The sequence below is a fragment of the Nicotiana attenuata genome, unplaced genomic scaffold, assembly GCF_001879085.1.
Source record: "Nicotiana attenuata strain UT unplaced genomic scaffold, NIATTr2, whole genome shotgun sequence".
In the NCBI taxonomy this organism is placed as follows: domain Eukaryota; kingdom Viridiplantae; phylum Streptophyta; class Magnoliopsida; order Solanales; family Solanaceae; genus Nicotiana; species Nicotiana attenuata.
In genome coordinates this window covers 720676-741521 of record NW_017670359.1, presented here as the reverse complement: position 1 = coordinate 741521, position 20846 = coordinate 720676, and the positions used below count along the sequence as shown (strand labels likewise).

The 20846-nt window shown below is 41.9% G+C and overlaps 1 protein-coding gene across 1 annotated transcript; it reads left to right on the top strand.

Annotated features, from left to right (window-relative positions):
• The first annotated feature begins 200 nt into the window (after nt 1-200).
• LOC109238328 (rab-like protein 6) lies at nt 201-1597 on the top strand. Its single transcript, XM_019404761.1, has 4 exons — nt 201-534; nt 643-720; nt 1011-1282; nt 1583-1597. Exons 1-4 carry the CDS (start codon nt 201-203, stop codon nt 1595-1597), a joined length of 699 nt encoding a protein of 232 aa, XP_019260306.1.
• Nucleotides 1598-20846: the final 19249 nt, after the last annotated feature.

The following is a 20846-nucleotide window of genomic DNA, read 5'->3' as shown; positions in this document are numbered from 1 at the left end:
CAATTAGAGTTCAATTACTCCTAAAATCCTAATAGTCAAGGTAACCGTTATAAGAGTCCCGTTAGAACTTAAATTCGGTCACCTTCTCTCTTCTAGTCAAATCAAGAGTAACGTATTTAAAAGGCTCTAAGCAAGAATCAAGACTAATTATCAAGAACTAATTCTCCCTTTCTCTTCTTAGAGTCTCTCATCTGATCACCATGCATAAAGCGAGTCAAACACCCTATAAAGCCAAATCATCAACCAAGGCTGAAGCAAAACTCAAAATCATGAAGCCCAAATCGAAGAAAAATGCCAAGCGATCAAGGGAACCCCCACCCCCACCTGTTCCTTCTCTTTCGATATCCTCCACTATACCTACATCATCATCCCCTGTTCCTGCTATTCCTATCATCCCCACGTACACTGTATCCACTCCTCTAAAACCAACCACCCATGCACCTGAGCTTACTGCGGAAAATAACTCTAAGTCAACAAAGGTTAAGGCCACTCCAAGAAAATCTGTCAAGAAAATATTTGATGCTGTTACGCAGGGTAACATTGTAGCCAAGGAATCTGTGGTTCAGGGGAAATCGGTGCCAGTCACTACTGATTAGGTACAACATCCTCCTTCTAAATTAAATGTTTTGGTGTCTTCTATAGATGCTACACCCCTAGATACTCTCCCACCCACGACTGAGAAGCCACAAGTGGAGAAATTCACTGTAGAAAAGGGTGCAGGTGATCTGGGAAGGAGGTAGATACTATTGTTGTGGAGCCTATGGTTGAGGGGGAAGGAAATAAAGAACCTGTGCAAAAGGAGGCTTCTGATGGCCTTTGTTTTAGTTAGACTGAGGATGAGGAAGATGATGGGGGTGAAAAAGAATAAGAAGCCGTGAACAGTCATGAGGAGCAATGTGCTCAAAACATAGCCAATAAAGAAGAAAAGAGTGAGAATGAGGCAGCATCTGGAGATGAAAAGGAGAGTGATACAGATGATAAGACAGGTGAATAGGTTAATGATTCTGTAGACGAAGAAAATCATAGTGAAGAAGAGGATGACTCTGAGGGTGAGGATCAAGAAAAGGTACGTGAGAGTGAAAGAGGTGATGAAGAGTGTGAGGAAGAAGATGGGAATGTGAGTGAGGAATCGGAAGGTTCCATGACCATTGGGAACACTGTTATAGCCCCTTCAGAAGACACTAGTGAAGACACAAGGGCTCAAGAACATGGGTCTCTGTTAACTCCTTTCACTATAGATGAAGAAGTAAGCAGTGATAAAGATGATGTACCACTATCTGAGGTAGGGAAGAACCTAGGAAGACCGTCATGAAAGCTACAAAGTCAGCAGTCTCAACTAGGAAAGGAAGGGCTCCTCCTTCCAGAACTCTTCTTACAAGGAGTAAAAGAAAGGTTGTTGATGCACAAATCATTAAGGAGTCTAAAAGTGCAAAGAAGCCAAAGAAGAAGGTCTCAATTATGGAGCATTGTAACGACCCGATCGGTCGTTTTGAGCATTTGCACTTCACTCGATTGATTGAGGTCATGAGTAGCTCCGTATGATGTATTATGACTTATGTGAACCGTTGGTTTTGCTTTTCAGGTTATTCGGAATTGATTTGGAAGAATGGTTCTCAGCTAGAAGCTTTAAAAATGGAAAGGTTTGACCAAGTTTAACTTTTTAGAATTTGACCTCGGATTGGATTTTTGATGGCTCCGTGAGCTCCGTTGGGTGATTTTGGACTTAGGAGCGCGTCTGGATTGTGATTTGGAGGTCCGTAGTGGAATTTGGCTTGAAATGGCGAAAGATGGAATTTTGAAAGTTTGATCGGGGGTGGACTTTTTGATATCGGGGTTGGATTCCGGTTCCGGAAGTTGGAGCAGGTCCTTAATGTCAAATGTGACTGGTGTGCAAAATTTTAGGTCAATCGGACATGATTTGATAGGTTTCGACATCGGTTGTGGAAATTTGAAGTTTCAAAGTTCATTGATTTTGAATTGAGGTGTGATTCAACGTTTCAATGTTGTTATGTGTGTTTTAAGGCCTCAAGTAGGTCCCTGTTATGTTGTTAGACTTTTTGGCATGTTTGGTTGAGGTCCTAGGGGTCTCGAGTGTGTTTCGGGTGGTTAACAGATTAAGTCTGAAGTTTGGAGAATTGTTGAAGTTGGCCTGTTGCTGGTGTAATCGCACCTACGAGGGTATTGCTGCAGGTGCGACGCTGCAGGTGTAGTGGTATGGACGCAGGTGCGGAAGTGTTTTGGATTGGGGAAGACCGCAGGTGCGACTAGTCGTACGCATCTGCGAGCCCGCAGAAGCGGAAGAGAGGAGGTCTGGCAGTGGCCGCAGGTGCGAGGTCTTTTCCGCACCTGCGAGGTCGCAGAAGCGGATAGGGAGTGCAGGTACGGAAATGGGGATTTAAGTGGTTTTTCGCAGATGCGGTGATTTTTGCACTAAAGCGACACCGCAGATGCGGTTAAGTGTCCGCAGAAGCGAAACTTCTGGGCAGAAGCTATGAAATCGAGGTTTTGGTTATTTCTTCATATTTTGAGATGTGGGACACGGATTGAGGCAATTTTTGGAGCAATTTTCATCACAATGATTGGGGTAAGTGTTCTCCACTCAGTATTGATTATATTTCATGAATCTATCTTCATTTTTGGCAATTGGTTGATGAATTTAAATAGGAAATTGGCGATTTTGGCCTAAAGTTTTATAATATGAATTTTAGAGTTTTGATCAACGATTTAGAGTCAGAATTGAGTGAAACTAGTATCGTTGGACTCGTAATTGAATGGGTTGTCAGATTTTGTGAGTTTTGTCGAGTTTCGAGGCATGGGCCCGGGTGTGATTTTTGGCTGGATTTGGGATTTGATGTAGAATTCGATCTTTATCATTTGAAATTGTTTCCTTGGGCTTTATCTGATGTATTTGAGTTGCTTTTTGCTAGTTTTGAGCCGTTCAGAGGTTGCTACGCGCGTGATGGAATTCTTGGAGCATCGCTTGGCTTGCTCGGTGTCGGAATCAGCTTGTTTAAGATAAGTAACTCTTCTAAACTTAGTGCTGAGGGTATGAAACCCCGAATTATGTGTTATGTGATTGGTGTTAAGGTGACGCACATGCTAGGTGACGAGCGTGCACCCTGTGAATTGTGACTCTGTTATTTCCAGGGCAGTATTTAGTGGCCCCCTTTGTTGATATATGCGTTTTCACCATGTGATAAAGTAACTGAGTTGTCAATCATGCTAGATATCATGTTTAGGCTTTATGTTGATATTGTTAGGACCCATAGAGGTCGTTGCTCGTTGTTATCTCACTGATTTTATTGATATTTCGTACTCAGTCACTTCATGCATTCATATCATATCTCAGTCTCAGTTGTTACTTATTGATACATCATATCATTGTTCCGGGTCAGTTTTCATGACATTGTGAGCCCATAGGTGTCTGGAGAGATTTATGACTAAGTGAGGCCGAGAGCCTGATTATGAGCGACAGTTATGGGATCGGGCTGCACACCGCAGCGGCTATTCTGATATTGATACTATAGCGCCTGAGTTGTCCATGCAACACGTGAGTTGTCCGTGGAGATTATATCGCTTGGGCTGAAGAAGCCCCTCCGGAGTCTACACACCCCCACTGAGCGCGGTTAATTATATTGAGGGATGGATCTTCCCCGGACATGGATCTTGTCCGAAGTATTTATATACTTGGAGATGGATCTTCTCTATGGGGCCGGATTGGCCTTCCTCGGTACTAAGTGACTGATGGCCAGCGATGTATATATTCCAGGATGGATCTTCCCTGGGCCACATGGGCCGTATACAGTACCGAGTGGTTGAGCATGATGAGTGGAAAGTGTGAGACAGTGAGATTGTGTACTTTGAGAGTGTGAGTGCATGATTTATCTCTGAGATACATGGCATTGGCATGCACACATAACATACATTCATAAAGATGCATTTTCCTCATGTTGTACGGTATCACGTCATTCATGACTTTTTACACTCATTGATATGTGGCATAGAGAGGTATTTCACACTTGGTATTTGGAAAGAAAATGAAACATCTTATTTATTGTGAAAAGGATTTTTTGAAAAATTACAGTTTTCAAACTATCTTATATTTTTATGACGATTTCGGTAAAAGATTTGAGTTTCATTGATATTCTTGAAAAGCGGAACTATTTTCGGAAAACTGTGAAAAGCTGAGCATTTTATCTCTGAGTTACTTCCTCGTATATATGCTCTATGTTGTTATGAACTGTTGTTGGTTATTGGTGTTGGACCCGACCTATGCTCCAGCTCGTCACTACTTTCAACCTAAGTTTAGGTTTGTTACTTTTTGAGTACATGGGGTCGGTTGTACTCATACTACACTTCCTGCACATTGCATTCAGATTTCGGATGTCGATGTTGCTGTGTTCGATGGGAGCTGAATTGGAAGATGTGCATGCGTCCCTGTTGTAGCTGCCTCTTGTTCATGGTAGCCTTAGAAATATTAAAACTCTGTTTATGTATCTTTCAAACAGATGATGTATTTACTTCATATCAGCTTTGTAATCTCTATTCTTATGAGCTCATGATTTGTACTACCAGTCCTCGGGGAAACGTATAAGATTCAAATAATTTCTTTTGATAAATTTCCTTATTGAATATTATTGGAATCGGATAGTATAGTTGGCTTACCTAGCGGGTTTTTGGTCGTGACAGATTGGTATTAGAGCTCTAGGTTCATAGGTTCTACAAGTCATGAGCAAGTGTCTAGTAGAGTCCTGCAGATCGGTATGATGACGTCCATACCTATCTTTGAGAGGCTACAGGGCATTTAGGATATACTTGCCATCTTTCTTTCCTTATCGTGCATCATTGATTCAGCTTGAAGCGTAACTCCTTGGTTCCTTCCACGCATTCGCATGCGCACAAGAGCGCTCGGTATCAGCTGTGCATCGATGACTTGTGATTCCCTAGATAAGGTGCAAGATATGATTTCAGTATGCTGAAGATGGGCTAGTCTGGAGGACTTGAGGACGGATTTTGACTATGGCTTGAGCACTGAGGTGTTGATTGTGTGAGCATGTGCCTTTGGACTTATATGTCCGGTAGTATCCCTATTAGTTGAATTTGTGGCTAGATGGCTACGTGATGAGTAGGATGTGACTGCGAGATGTGTTCATATGATTTGAATGTGACGAGAAGGATTTGCTTGAGGTGTAGAAGGAACTATTTGGTGCTTGATTTCCTTCTTGATTTTATGTATAGCCCCGAGTTATGGGTGTGTTGAAGGATCTTTTCATGTTGTTTAGTTGAGGAATGAAGTAGATTTCATGTCGTGATATGAGTTCAAACTCAGGAAGATTAAGGGATTGCGTAATGTTTATGACTGTTGAAGGGTACAAAGAGATGTTAGTTTGAGGCGAAGCAGGTGGATCATCTTATGCGGGGTGTCCTGAGGTATATGTGATCCCTATGTTTTTTTGTAGCAAGTTCTTTTACCAGTAAATTATATGTATTGCAATTTGAGTTTAGACCGCTTATGAGAGTTATCTTGACTGTTACAAGGGTGAATGCGAGATTTGCAGATGATTTGAGATATTAGATGGTTTGTGTTGCATGAGCTTATGAGGGATTTAGTTGAATCTCACTATGGCATTATGGCAGTAATAGAGTATGGGCATTGTGAGTTATTGTGTGTTTTGATATGTGGCTTTGAACCAAGTGGGGGAGTTTGCTATTGATTAGTTGATTGCACGGTTATGTGTTGTATTGATTTCAGTTTGAGGTATACTGGTGAAATCAGTTATGGCTTACAGAGGCTGAGATCGAGGATGACTCGGTAAAGGAAATTTTGGATAAGGGTGGTGTTATGATTTACGGTTATATGAGAAACATTGGATGATTTAGTTGTTATTTGTAAAGGATGTAGCGTGCATGGAGTAGGAAATTGCTCGGCTTCTTAGAAGAATGGATTACTTCCTTGGGTGGTGATGTACTAATGGGGCACAGGTCGTCCGGTCCGTTTGGGCAGTGCTATTGAGATTTGAGTAGAGTGAATGACTCTTGAGAATGGTTCTAATGAATTCAAGATTTATACATGGCAGTTGAGAATGTTGCGGATTTGTATTTGGCTAGAAGCTGAGAGTTACATTGGATGGTGTCGAGACTCGCAGTATTACTATATCATTCTGAATTTTACATTCAGTATCAGGAAGGTAAGATGAATAGCTCTAAATTCAGATAAGGTCTCTTCAGAGTGGGTATCTCGGTTGTGGTACATTTGGGGTGCTTAAGAGAGCATTCAGCGGCTTATGAGCCTTAGGGCGGTGTGGTTTTATGTTAGGGTCTCGTGTGGTGAGTCTTGGTTGAGGATTGTGGTGTTATGGCGAGGAGAAGTATCAATTTGAAGGAAACTCGGAAGGAACTCGGAGAAATTAGGACAACTTGGTAATGGGTTGGATCGGCATGGTAATGGATGTGATTGGCTCTTTTGGTTCTTATGATGTAGTGAGTTTCTACAGGTGTTTTGTGGCGATACTCTTGGGTTTTGGTGGCCTGCGTGGTTTGGTTGAGTCAGAGAGATTCAGTTCCGATGATTTGGTTGTATGGAAATGGGCTTCGAAGAGTTCTCGATGACTTCTATCACGATTCGAGGTGGATATTTCCTACTGGCGTTAAGAGCATGTGATGTATAGTGATTTCCTCCTGGATGAGATCAAATGGAAAGCTCTTGGCTAATTAAGTATGTAGTTGCTTCTGACTCGGAGTGGATTATAAAGTTCTTGTATTTTTCATAGGGTGGCATGGTATAGGCGCTGTGTTTTGTGGAATCGAGATTGGCATGTGCTAGGTCACGATTCAGTTTTGAAAGGAAGGTCATGAGTCCTTGGGTGGCACAGACAGTTTCAGATGACTAGGTAAATGGCATTACTATTTGGTATTGCGGCATTCTCTTGTTTGATCGACTGCTGATGTTCGAATTTTGCTTTGTGGCACAGAAGAATTATAGAAGTATTCCTCGTAGGATGAACGTGTAATTGGAGAAGTGTGGACATTCAGGCGGTGGAGTTGAGATCAGATATGGTGATTCGTATGTTCTATGGATTTGGAGACTGGGAGTTCTCATAAGTATATTTTTTCATGGTTGTGGACTGTGAAAATGTGGCCAAGGTTAGTTCGAGGTTAGCATATGTTGTGATTCGGTCGTTATGGACTTTCGGAGGATTATTTATCTATTGTGGGTGACCAGAGCTGATTTGGGGTTCATTGGTAGGCCCAATATGGATGTGTGTTCTGCATCGAGACGGATTTGTTGACTCCGAACTGCTATTATTGAGGGAGGTTCCATTCCGTTGTTGTTGAGCTTATTCGTGTTCTGAAATGATCTGTGAGTTAACCTTCTATGTTATGAGGAGTTGTGAATGGTAGGTTATATGCACACATGGTGCGGTTTTATTTGGGCTTATAGCGAAAATTTGAGCAGGATGAGCATTCGGGTATTGCGTGATTGATTACGCATTGGCTATGTTCTTTCCGGATGTTGTCATTGTGCTATTTGCTCTCAGTGGTTAGGGTAATGCACTTTGGGTACTGGATGTCGAATTTTGAGTGGTTATGGATTTTGAGCAGGGTGGCTCGAGGTATATAATATGGACCAGCGTTTTGGATAGGGTCACGCGTTATAGCGGAGTTATGTAAGGGTATGATCCTTTATGTTAGATTCGATTGTTTTGGTTCTGTGGTGTGTGATAAGTTCTTAGCATTGTGTGGTGGTGATACCTGTTGAGCTTGCGAGACAGTTCTCTCGTCTGAGTCATTTTCCGTGATTGAGTACATTTGGAATGTTGCTTATGGGTGCTATCATATCTAATTGCGGTATATTTGGAAGGATATTGATGATGATCAGCTTAGAAATCTGCTATAGTTCCTATCGAAGAAGAGGGAGTTCCATAACTTGTTGATCTGACGAATGGTTATGAGTTTCTGCATGTTTCTTTCTTCGTTGGCAGTATTTGAAGGTGTTAGAACGAGGCTCTGTTTGATAAGAACATTATTACCAGTATTGGGTTATTTTGAGCAGACTGTGATTAGAAGTTATCGCTACGAGTGTTTGAGTTATGTGGTATATCATGTGATTACATCTTGGTTTACAGATATGGCTTGATACAACTTGTTCAGACTTATATGGTGTGTAGATGCGAGATTCTGACTTTTATGGAAAATTTCGGATGTCAAAATTTGGTTCTAAGGCTTATGGGCTAGGTTGGATTAAGAAATTTCAGTCAAGATGTGTTATCAGACCTATATGGGATAGGGTGACGTGGGATCACCCCCGGGTATGTGCATAGTGAGGTTACACAGTGTCACGACCCGAATTTCCCACCGTTGGGACCGTGATGGTGCTTAACATTGTACTCGCTAGGCAAGCCAACGTTATAGATTATTTCACTTTTTCTTTATCTTTTAGCAATTTACAGTTAACATAAGTAAATCATCGGAATAAAAATGAAAGAACAGAATTTAAATGGTTATCTTAATACAACTGCGAAACCATAATAAAATTCCATCCAGAACTGGTGTCACAATTTCACGGACCATCTACGAATACTACACATAATAGTCTGAACAAAGAAGTACACATCTGTTTCGGAAATAAATATAACACAAAAGAAAGATAGGATAGAAGGGGACGCCAAGGCCTGCTGATGCCTGCAGGACTACCTCGGGTCTCCACTGGTCTGAAGGCAGCAACCTCGAACTACAGCCCGTACGGTCCAGCATTGGGATCTGCACAAAAAGTGCAGAGTGTAGCATTAGTAAAACCGACCCCATGTACTGGTAAGTGCCGAGCCTAACCTCGACGAAGTAGTTGCGAGGCTACGGTGGGGCATACCAATATATATATATATATATATCCTACAACAGTTTATAATAATCAGAAAAGAAGTACGGAATAAAAAGTAACCGGAACTTGCACTAAAAGAACACATGACCCAACCAGTCTACTAGTATTCAGCTATAACCAATCCTTAGGGAATTTCAACACCTCAATAATAACTTCAACAGAAATAAAAGCCAAAAACAATGACTGATGCGGCGTGCATCCCGATCCCACCATATAAACAATAACAATATCAATATTCCAACAATAACAGTATCAATATTCTCCCTTATTCCTCCTTGTTGCAACGCGCAACCCGATCACACCTGTCCTCCCTTATTACTCCTCAACACATATTACCCTTATTCCTCCTGTTGCGGCGCGCAACCCGATCCCACCTGTCCACCCTTATTACTCCTTGTTGCGGCGTGCAATCCGATCCCACCAGACAATCACAATTCTCCCTTATTCCTCCTATTGCGGCGTGCAACCCGATCCCAACATATGTATATATCAACACCAACCACAAAGAATGAATACAAGGTGTTTCACAAGTTAACTCAATTTCCACAATTCGTGTGCTTCAACTACACAATGGAATATCACTACGGTTATGAAACTTCACTCATGAAAACAAATCAGTGAGACCAACCACGTGCACCATAAGGCACCAATGAATACATATAAGCCAACGGAGGAATAAAATGAAGCTACGAAACCAATAATACCTCAATGGGAACATCAGCAATTAACATGAACCAATTAAATAATTCAATAAAGAGAACAACAGTTAACATGAAGCAATTGGACATGGAACATTAGTGATCAAGTAGCAATTAAGGCATGTAAGCATTTATGATCAAGTAGAAATAAGGCATGGAAACATTTATGATCAAATAGAAATTAAGGCATGGAAACAGTTTAAGCAGGTAGCAAATAAGACAAGAAATAGTATAATAAGAAACGGGGAAGGGAAACAAACTAAAAATGGAAATTTGGAGGCGCATAGGTACTCGTCAACACACCTATACGCCACGCACATGAAATTTCACTTAGCACATACGTCGGGGATTCCTATTCCCTCAAGTAAAGGTTAGACCAAACACTTACCTCAAGCCAACGGACAATTCAACCCTCAACCACCGCTTTACCTCTCGATTCCACCACCAATTCACTCGTATCTAGCCATAATTAATTCAATAACATCAATAAGTGCTAAATAAACCAATTCTAATGCATGAATATGAATTTTCCAATGTTATTCCCCAAAAGTCAAAACTCGACCCCGGGCCCGCTTGGTCAAAACTTGCAGTTCGGACCAAAACCCGATTACCCATTCACCCCCGAACTCAAATTACAATTAATTTTGAAATTCGACCTCAAATTGAGGTCGAAATCCCCAAAATTTGAAAATCCTAATTTCTACCCAAGAACACCCAATTTTCCATGAAAACCCTAGATTTTGAAGTGAAATCATGTAAAAAGATGAATTAGATTGAAGAAGATGAGTTAGAAATCACTTACCTATGATTTGAAGAAGTTTGAGTCTGAAAAATCGCCTAAGGATGTTTAGGGTTTGAGAGAAGTGAAAAATGATGAAAAATCCCGTCAGAAATCTCACTTAACAGGTGCAGTTATAGCAATTGTGATCAGGGGTTCGCAATTGCGAACCCTTTGAAATCCTGCTACCTTCGCATTTGCGAAGAAAACGTGGCATTTGAGACAGAGGGGCCTTCGCAAATTCCGGCCCAGAGTTCGCATTTGCAATGAGGGCCTGCCCATGCCTGGTACGCATTTGTGACATATTTGTCACATTTCCTAGGCCTGTTCACTTTGCAATTGCGAAGTCTGATCTGAGATCAGAGGCCTGCGCAAAAATACTAGATGCACAGCTGAGTTTCCTAAGTCCAAATCACCCCGTGTCCTATCCGAAACTCACCCGAGCCCTCGGGGCTTCAAACCAAACATGCACGTAAGTCCAAAAATATCATACGGACTTGATCGTGCGATCAAATCATCAAAATAACATCAACAACTACCAATTTAGCATCAAAATCAATGAAATTCTCAAGAACACCTAAAGTTACTATTTTCACAACCGAGGGTCCGATTTATATCAAATCAACTCCGATTCTTACTAAATTTCACAGATATGACATAAATATTATATCAAACCTGTACCGGGCTCTAGAACTAAAATATGGGCCCGATACAATCAAGATTATACACCATTTCCTTTCCAAAAGTCTTTATATTTTCCAGCAAACAATTTTCTTCAAAAATTCTTTTCTCGGGCTAGGAACCTCGGAATTCGATTCCGAGCATACGCCCAAATCCCATATTACTACGGACCCTCCGGGACCGTCAAATCACGGGTCTGAGTCCGTTTACCAAAAATGTTGACCGAAGTCAACTTTAATCAACTTTAAAGGCCAACTTTAATATTTTTCTTAAAATTCACATAAAAGCTTTCCGGAATCGTGCCCGGACTGTGCACACAAATCGAGGAGAGATACAAGGAGGTTTTCAAGGCCTCAGAATACGGAAATGGACTCTAAAACAAAAGATGACCTTTTGGGTCATCACACACGGTGATTTGAAGGCTTTTGGAACAACTCTGGGCACGTTCAAGGATGAACATATGTTTAAGTGGGGAAGGATGTAATGACCCGACCGGTCGTTTTGAGAATTTGCACTTCGCTCGGTTGTTTGAGGGCATGAGTAGCTCCGTATGATATATTATGACTTTTGTGAACTGTCGGTTTTTGTTTTCAGGTTATTCGGAATTGATTTGGAAGAATGGTTCTCAGCTAGAAGCTTTAAAAATGGAAAGGTTTGACCAAGTTTGACTTTTTAGAATTTGACCTCAGATTGGATTTATGATGGCTCTGTGAGCTCCGTTGGGTGATTTTGGACTTAGGAGCGCGTCCAGATTGTGATTTGGAGGTCCGTAGTGGAATTTGGCTTGAAATGGCAAAAGATGGAATTTTGGAAAGTTTGATCGGAGGTGGACTTTTTGATATCGTGGTCGAATTCCGGTTCCGATAGTTTTTATTTTAACTGAATCCACTAGGCATTGTGCCTAGGGCTGATTTTCATAAATATAAAATATAGTACATCAAAGGTGGAGAGGGACCTGAACCTTACCTCCACAAGTAAGATGAAAGTGCATTTGGGTAGCCACATATGGTACCCAAATGACACCTGAAAACTATGGTGAGTTAGACCTATAAAGATGGTCCAATTGCCTATCCAAAAAATATAGACAATTGGAATTACAAAATACAGTTGGAGTAAGCCTAAGTCAACTATACAAAAATGCACATGTGATCCTAAAACTACTAAGCAAAAGAGTTGGAAGGAAGTCTTCCATATACAACAACTTCTACTGTAATACATATGCAGAAATGTTCTAACAGGAGTGATGAAAGACCAAAACTAGAATTGGGCGCTATCTTCCACTTTGCCTTGACATTGAATTCAATGAAATCCAAGTGGAAGATACCTGTCAAAAAAGGCTCCAAGAGTGGCTGCACTGGGTTGCTGCTGTTTACTAAGTCTGACAGAGAAGAGTGAGCAAAAAATGGATCAGGTCTTGTTTCAAATGTCCAGTTGATAGGACCTGAACTGAGTTGAGTGTCTTGTAAAAGGGGTGGCTGCATAGGTGGTGAAATGCTGTGACTGTATCTGCTTCTGGAACTGCAGCTGCTTCTGAAACTCTGCCTGAATAATGATCTTCAGAATTGGATTCAGGTGTAGAGATGCTGTTTTCTGATATTGAAGTTGAAGGGGGGTGCAGTGTCTGTAGCATTGTTGCTGTCTGAGAGTGACTGGCCTTCTGGGGTTAGGGACCTGATGTGTTTGAGTGTTGATGAGGGGAGAGGTTTGGTTCGCTTGGTGCACCTTCAGCAGAATGAGCATCTGGGATGCTAATACCACTGACTGAAGGTGTAGCAAGTGACCAAGCCTGCTCCATGTCCCTGCAGAATGAACAAACATGTCAGAAAAATGGGAGCTCAATCTCCAGGTTGTTGTGTCAACTGGAGATGAGTCTGGGGGCAGGGAGCAGTTAGGATTCCTGATCTATGAATAAGAGCTGATTGCAGGTTCTTGTGGTGACTGCAATCAGGTGTATTGGTGTTGCTTAAGTTGGGAATTTGGAATTGGGTTAGAGAACCATTGCTGCAGGAATGGAAATTCCTGCAGTATTGGTGATGACAATTTGGTTGGTATGGTCTTTTGGATTGAGGATGGGGTCTAAGGTAGGGGGAAGGACTGGTGCAGGTTACACAAAATGATAAGGTTCCTGCAGTTTCTTTATTTTATGCAGCTGGGAGGATTGATTGCTGCATTTCCTGCTGGATCTGTGTGGTTATACTTCTGTGGGGGTGATGTTTGAGTGTCAATTGGTTTGGTTCTAGGAGAATGAGCATCAAAGATGCTGATACCACTCCTAGAAGCCAAACCAATTGAGTGACTAATGCATGAGAAAGGACACCTATAAAACAGAAAACAGAGTCAGTGAAAAGGTGAGCATTTCTGCCCATTTTTTTGGAGCTATTTTGTTTGAAGGGTTCAAAGGGGTGTGCAATGTTGAGGTGCCAAAAGAGGGAGGCTGCTCCTAGGTTCTTGTGGGTTCTGGAAGCAGAGATGGCTCCTTGTTCATTTTTCCTGCAATTATGAGGTTTGCAGGGCTTTCTGTGTTCAAGATTGCATTGTGTGTGTGTTGGGGGCTTTTACTATCCATTGATCTTCCCTCAGTAGATTGAACAGCATAACTGTTGATACTACACACTGGGGAAAGGCCAATGGACTGTACAGTCCCATACTGATGGTACCTGCAAAAAGGAAACAAAGGTTAGAATGGGCAGTGATTGCCCACAACTGGTGCCTGGTGTGCTTATTTGGTCTGGTAACTGGAACCCCTTCTTTGAAGTTGTTTCAACCATAACCATTAGATGTTGAGGAGGAGCTTGCATTTTGAGATGAGACCAACAGGCTGTTGGTTTTCTTGTGCCTGAAAGCTGGGGTGCCCAATTGGTCATGGACAACTTGGCCTCTGATGGGGGGTGGGAGTGATGAAGCAGTGGTGAAGTTTGTTATGGTATGGAGGTCATGGCTCAATTTGGAGAGGGAGTCAGTAGGAAAGTTTGCTTCTCTATAAACATGAGAGGCTTTGAATCCTTCAAACTGAGAACACAGAAGCCTGAGGTGAGAAATCTTCTCTTGCAAAGCCCAAGGAGAGTCATTTTTCTCTGTCATCCATATAACTAGGAGTGCAGAGTCTACTTCCAAATGAACTCTGGGATATCCATTGTCCAAACACCATTAAACTCCTATCCTGGCTGCTTCAGTTTCAGCATAGTTATTGGTACCCTCTCCCAAAGGAAAGGCCATTGCATGAATGAAGTGGCCATGTTGATCTATAATAATCACACCTCCTCCAATCTTTCCAGGATTTGTCATAGCACTTCCATCTGAGTTAATCTTGACAAAGCCAATGTCTGGTTTATTCCATGTGACTTGAGTTATAGTAGTGTGATGATGAATGTTTTCAATGAATGAATAGAGTTCCCCCCAATTGAAAGGCCATTGGATGTCAGGGAAATTGGACCTTAGGAGTAGGTTGATGTCTGAGTTGATGGAGTAGAGGACCCTAGTTAGGGAGGTGTTTTTTGTCCATACTTGGCACTACATCTATTTTTCCACAAATTCCAACAGATGATGATGGGGAGGGTATCTAAGATGAGCTTTTGCACTGAATTACAGGCCTTCAACATCCACCATTTCATAAGGAGCAACCTCAAAGGCAAGTTCTCAGTTTGAATGCCCACATGACCCCCATATTTTTTCCATATGATCCTTGCAAAGTTCCCAAAACTGAAGAGATGTTCCACTGTTTCCAGAGCATGCATAGAGCAGCATACACACCTGGGACAGTTGGACCACTGAAGATTTGAACTCTGTCATTAGTTGGGAGTTTATTTCTATGAGCTCTCCATAGGCAAAAGGACCACTTAAAGGGAATCTTCTTATGCCAGATCCTCCTATTTGTGAAGTTGGGTGGTTTTTTCTTTCTGATGAGGTCCCACGCAGAGGCACATGTGAACTTACCCCTAACAGTAGGAGTCCAGATAGGTTTATCAGGGAGGTCAGGGTTGTAATAGATAGCTGTCTGCATTATCTCTGTGATTTTGTGAGCTGGTGCATTTCCATTGAGCTTATGGAGATCCCAATGACCTTCATTCCAGATATTGGACACTGATGTGTTGCCAGGTCTGCCCCCTTATGTCTGCTGTATGCCAATGGCCCAGAGCCAAGCCAATTGTCCCACCAAAAACTGCATTTCCCATTGTGAAGTCTCCATTGGATTACTTTTTCTGCTTCTTTCTTATTGAACATCAATCTCTTTCATGCTTGTGACTGGCCTGAATTCCATTTCTTGGATATTGGATTTGATCTTTGACAGTACTTTGCCTTTAGGAATGAACTCCAAAGAGAGTTTGCTGTTCTGAAATGCCACCATTGCTTGAATTCCATGGCTTTACAAGAGTCTTGAATGGTTCTAAAACCCACACCACCTTCATTTGGAGGGAATGATAATTTGGACCATGATGCCCAGTGACACTTGTGTTTGTCCTTATCCATTCCCCAGAAGAAGTTGGTCGTCAACCTTTCAACTTGATTCATGACAGTCTTAGGAGGGGACACAGCTGAGAGGAGATGAATTGGTAAGGATTGGAGGACATATTTGATAAAGTTTGCCCTGCCACCATAGGATAACATCTTGCCATGCCAGCCTTTGATTCTTCCTAGCACCTTAGATATAAGGCCATTGAAGTGCATTATTCTGATTCTGCCCGTGTACAGAGGGCATCCTAGGTATGTGAGAGGTGAATCTTTCCTAGAGAAGCCTGTCTCCCTTTGAATTCTTCTGACAGCACTTGGCAGGGCACATGGAGCAGTCATGAAATGGCTTGTGTGCTTATTAATGAGTTGGCCAGATGTGCTCTCATAATTGCTAAGAATCCACATGATTTTCCTCAAGGATGCTCTTCTGCCAGAAGTAAAGATGATGATATCATCAGCAAAACTTAAATGGTTAATTTGAGGTCCCCTTTTCTCCATATAGAATCCATGAAATAGCTGATCATGATTCAGCATGTTACACATTCTAGATAAGAGTTCAGCTCCTATGATGAATAGGGAAGGAGCAAGTGGATCACCCTGTTTGAGGCCTCTTGAAGACTGGAAAAAGACACATCTGGTGCCATTAACTATGACTGAGTACTAGTTATTGGACATTGTTCTCCAGATCATGTCAGTGATCATTTCACTGAAGCCCATTCTCCTGAGCATAATGCAGGTAAAGCTCCAGGAGACTCTGTCATAAGCCTTGGCCATGTCAAGCTTGATGACCACATTTGAACCCACAGTTGGCTTCTTGATACCATGGACTATTTCTTGTGCAAGCATAATGTTTTCAGAGATGTTTCTTCCCTTTACAAAGCCTGATTGATTTGCAGAAATTATCTTTGGAAGGATAGGGCCAAGTCTTGAGCAGATAACCTTGGAAATGATCTTGTTCATGAAATTGCTGAGACTGATTGGCCTAAATTCTGTGAGACTGTTAGGGAATTCAACTTTGGGCAAGAGGACAAGGCATGCATTGGTCATGTATCTGGGCATTGGACTGCCTCTAAAGAATGCTAGCACAACTTTGAATAAGTCTTCCTTGATCACTTCCCAACAGACTTGGTAAAACTTCCCATTCATACCATCAAGTCCTGCTGCACTAGTAGGATTCATGGAGAAGACAATGTCCTTGAGCTCTGACATAGATGGATCTCTGGTGAGTATGGCATTATCATCAGTAGTTATCATGGTTGGAATAATGGACAGCAAGTCTTCTCTAATAACTGAGCCAGGATCTGTGAAAAAGGTTTTGAAAGTAGTCACAGGCAGCCTTCCCAATGTTTTCATCACCCTAAAACCACTCACCTTCTTCATTTTTGATTTTGTGGATGTACAATTTCCTTCTTCTTCCTCTGATCAAGCCGTGGAAGTATCTAGAATTGGCATCCCCTTCTTTAAACCATTGTAGTTGGGTTTTCTGTTTCAGAACATCTTGCTCAACCTTCAGATGTCTAATATACTGAGCCTTGAGCTCATTGAGAGATACTCTATCAGCATCATTGCTTGTCTGAGCCCAGACCATCTCTGCATCCTTCACCTTTTGTTCATATTCTTTGGCTTTTTGGAAGATATCCCCATATTGTTGTCTGGACCAAAGGCTTAGAGCATGGCTCAGAGCTTTCAACTTCTGGCGAAATACCCTCATAGCATTACCTCTGACTTCTTTGTTCCATATTTCTGAAACCAGTGGTAGAAAACTTTGGTTATCCACCCAATAGTTGAGGAATTTGAAGTACTTTTTGCCACTGTCTTGTCTTGTATGAAGTTCCAATAGCAATGGGCTGTGATCAGATCCTGTTGAAGTTAGATGAGTAATTGTGGCAGCAGGAAAGGCTTCTAACCGTAGATCATTGGCTATTCCCCTGTCCAATCTTTTCCATACAATAGCACATTGCCCCCTTCCATTAGACCATGTGACTTTAGACCCATAGAATCCCAGATCCATAAATCCATTGAAGAGCCCAGTTCTGCAACATTTGGCCGGACATGGTGCTCCGGTGAACCAATTATCTCAAAACCAATGCCAAACTACCCCTGCTACTCAGAAGATTGATTCTCAATATTCAAATCCAATATTACATGAGCCAAACCTCTCAAATATCCAAAATAGTGAACCTGCAGTCATTAAATTGATGGGTGTTCGACCAAATGCCAATGACACTTCCGTTGTTCAAAGGGGAGTTCAAAGTGGGGTTCAAGCTTCACAAGATCACCAGGAAGCTGCTCGTCAAAAGAATTTCCATGCCTCAACTCAAAAAATCAATGGTCAACCTTCTCCTGCCTTACCAGAGAAACAGATGAATGCCAATAGGGAACCAAAACCCCAAGGGGTCCAATTGCCTGTGCAAAATATTTCCCATCTCCCTGAAAACAGAATTGAGATAATTAGGGAAGGAGATGGCGCATCAACAAGCCCAAATGCCAAAAATGTCACCCCTGCTGCTGCTCCCTCACCTGTGCAACCAACAGGTAACAATGAGACATTAGTCAACCAACTGCCCCAAAACCAATCCTCTCCAAATCCCATTCCTAATGCTAATGCTCCTCTCGAGATCTCATCCAACTTTGATAGGCCAACCAACACCAAAAAACCCCAAAAACCTCCATCAAAAAACAGTACACCAGGTAGCCAACCTGTCAAACAGGCCTCACCAAGCACCAATCCCATTCCTCAGTCCAGCAATCCTTCCAATCCAAACAAACCAGCTGGTAGCTCACCACCACGACCTCCTACTGTCACTCACTCTTATGTTACAAGGCTCAGAGCCAGACATGAGGCTGAGATCAAACCTATAACATTTACCCCTCCAAAGATAATTACCAAGCAAGGCCAGCCTGCAGTAATTTTCAAAAAAGAGGACTACATGGTAAGATTTGCTGACAGGTGCAAATTCACAGCAGTGGGCAAATTCTCCAATACCATGCCTAGAATGGAAGTGATCAGGAAGAGTTTCATTGCCCCGACTGAACTCAGAGGACCAGTCAAGATAGCTCACTTCAATGCTAGGACTGTTTACATTGACTTGGAGAATGAGTATGATCATTCCACTGTCTGGGGTAAACAGCATATGTATATCCAAGGCCAAGTGATGAAATTGGAAGCATGGTCCCCAACATTCAAGCCAAATGAAGACTCCCCCATTGTGCCAATATGGGTGGTTATCCCAGAATTACCATGGCATTTATACTACATGGAAATCCTCACACCTATACTGTCACCCATAGGCAAAGCCCTATATCTGGACCTGGCATTATTCCAGAAAATAAGGGGAAGTGTGGCCAAGGTAAAGATCCAACTTGACCTCACCAAGGAGAGACCTCACCATGTTTGGCTTGGATATGATAAGGATCAAGATGAAAATGGAGATGGAGAATGGTTGGAAGTCTAGTATGATAGTGTTCCAGCTTATTGCAGCCATTGTAGACACTTAGGTCATTCTGAATACACTTGTGAAATAAGATTGGAAGATGAAGACAAGAAGAATAGAAAAGAGGAAGAACAAAAAGCAGAAGACAACCAACACAAAGCAACCACAAGTACATCCAAGGGAGTGCACCAAAATGTTCAAGGGGGGAGACCAAAAAACAAGGAGCAGAATCAAAGCAAAAACCAAATGCCAGTAGAACACCAAAAAGAAGCACAACACCAAAACTCAGTACAAGAAACACCAGAGGAAGATTGGCAAACTCAGAAGAGAAAGAATTTTAAGACAACTACTCAGAGCAACAAGCAGTAACAGGTTTACATTCCAAAACAACCAAATGTACAACAATAGAAGGTTCTCTCAAATGAAGCTCAGCAGTAGATCACACATTCATCAGAATCATCAGGTATACCTTCTATCAATCCTCCAGCTCTTCTGGAGAGGAGTGTAGATCATGTTGCTCAAGATCAACCCATTCCCCCTATTCCCCTCTCTGGCTATGCTGAATGTAATGTTAATGGAGGTAAGGAGGACTATCAGGAGAACCTTATAGCCAGGTAGGAAGGGGTTCCAAATGGGGAAGGGTTTCCTCATATTTTGCATGAGTGTGCTGTGGCACATTTGACTGAACCTAGGATTGACCAACCAACCCCTGCTACCACAATCCCAAATCCAGACACACAACATGTTGATCAATATGATAGTGTGACTGTGGAGGAAGATTCAGATTCTGATTCCTTATGCTCTAAAGAGAATCCATCTGCACAAATGAAAGCTCCCCTCAAAGGAAAAGCCAAAGTTGCTGCTGACTTCCTAGTTCAGACTCAGAAATCCAGAAATAAACCTAGCCAAAAAAAGAGGAAGGCTATGAGGAACAAAAATACAGGAATTAGTATCAATGAACCCCCTGATGATTCCAATTTTTTGAGCCCTGTAACTCAGGAAAAAACCCAGTTTTGATCCCAATGTAGTTATTGAATCCCCTGATTATAGGAGCTCAGCCATAGCTAACCCCTCACTTTCCCAACCACTTCTAACCACTAAAGAGCTAACCTCTGATGGCAATGAATCAGACCTCCCCACCAATAATGAATCCTCCAAAGCCAAAACACATAAATTCACTTTCTTTTCCCCAAGAACTTCCAAAAAACACCAACTCTTAAATCCTTTAGACATGGTCATGGAGGAGTGCCCTCTCAACAGATGCACTCCTCAGCAGGATGAGTATAAACCAATTGAGTCTGAGGATGGAAAGGGTGAAAACCAAGAAGAAGAAAGTGACCAAAGTGATGGAGATTCTAAAAAAGAGCAACACTGTGACATGCTAATTGCAGCAGTAAATGGTGATCCAAAAGCAGAAAAATCCATCAATGTCCTATCTGCCAGAAAAAGTCCCTCTCCCAGGCTTACCAGAAGTAGGGCTGCTAGAAAGAGAAGCAGCAGTGTCCCACCAAAACACAACTCAAAACCCTCATTACAATGATTAGTACAATCATATGGAATGTAAGAGGTATCAGGACCTCTACAGCCATTGAAAGGCTCAAACTCCTGAAACAAATTCATAACCTCTCCTTCATAGCTGTCCTTGAACCCTTCCTAGACAACTCTCACCTCAACTTTTTCAAAATCCAACTCTCAATGCACCAAGCTGCTGCTAATGTTAATGATAGGATCTAGGTATTTTGGGATAAGGAATTCACTTCTAAGGTTTTAGACCATGATGAACAACAATTGTCATTAGAAATGAAACATGTTGAAAATGGCAATTTGTTCCACCTAACTGTCATTTATGCAAAGTGCAAGCCAATTCTCAGAAGACCATTGTGGGAAGTCCTTAGACATAAATCAACTACCTGCAATGTTCCATGGTG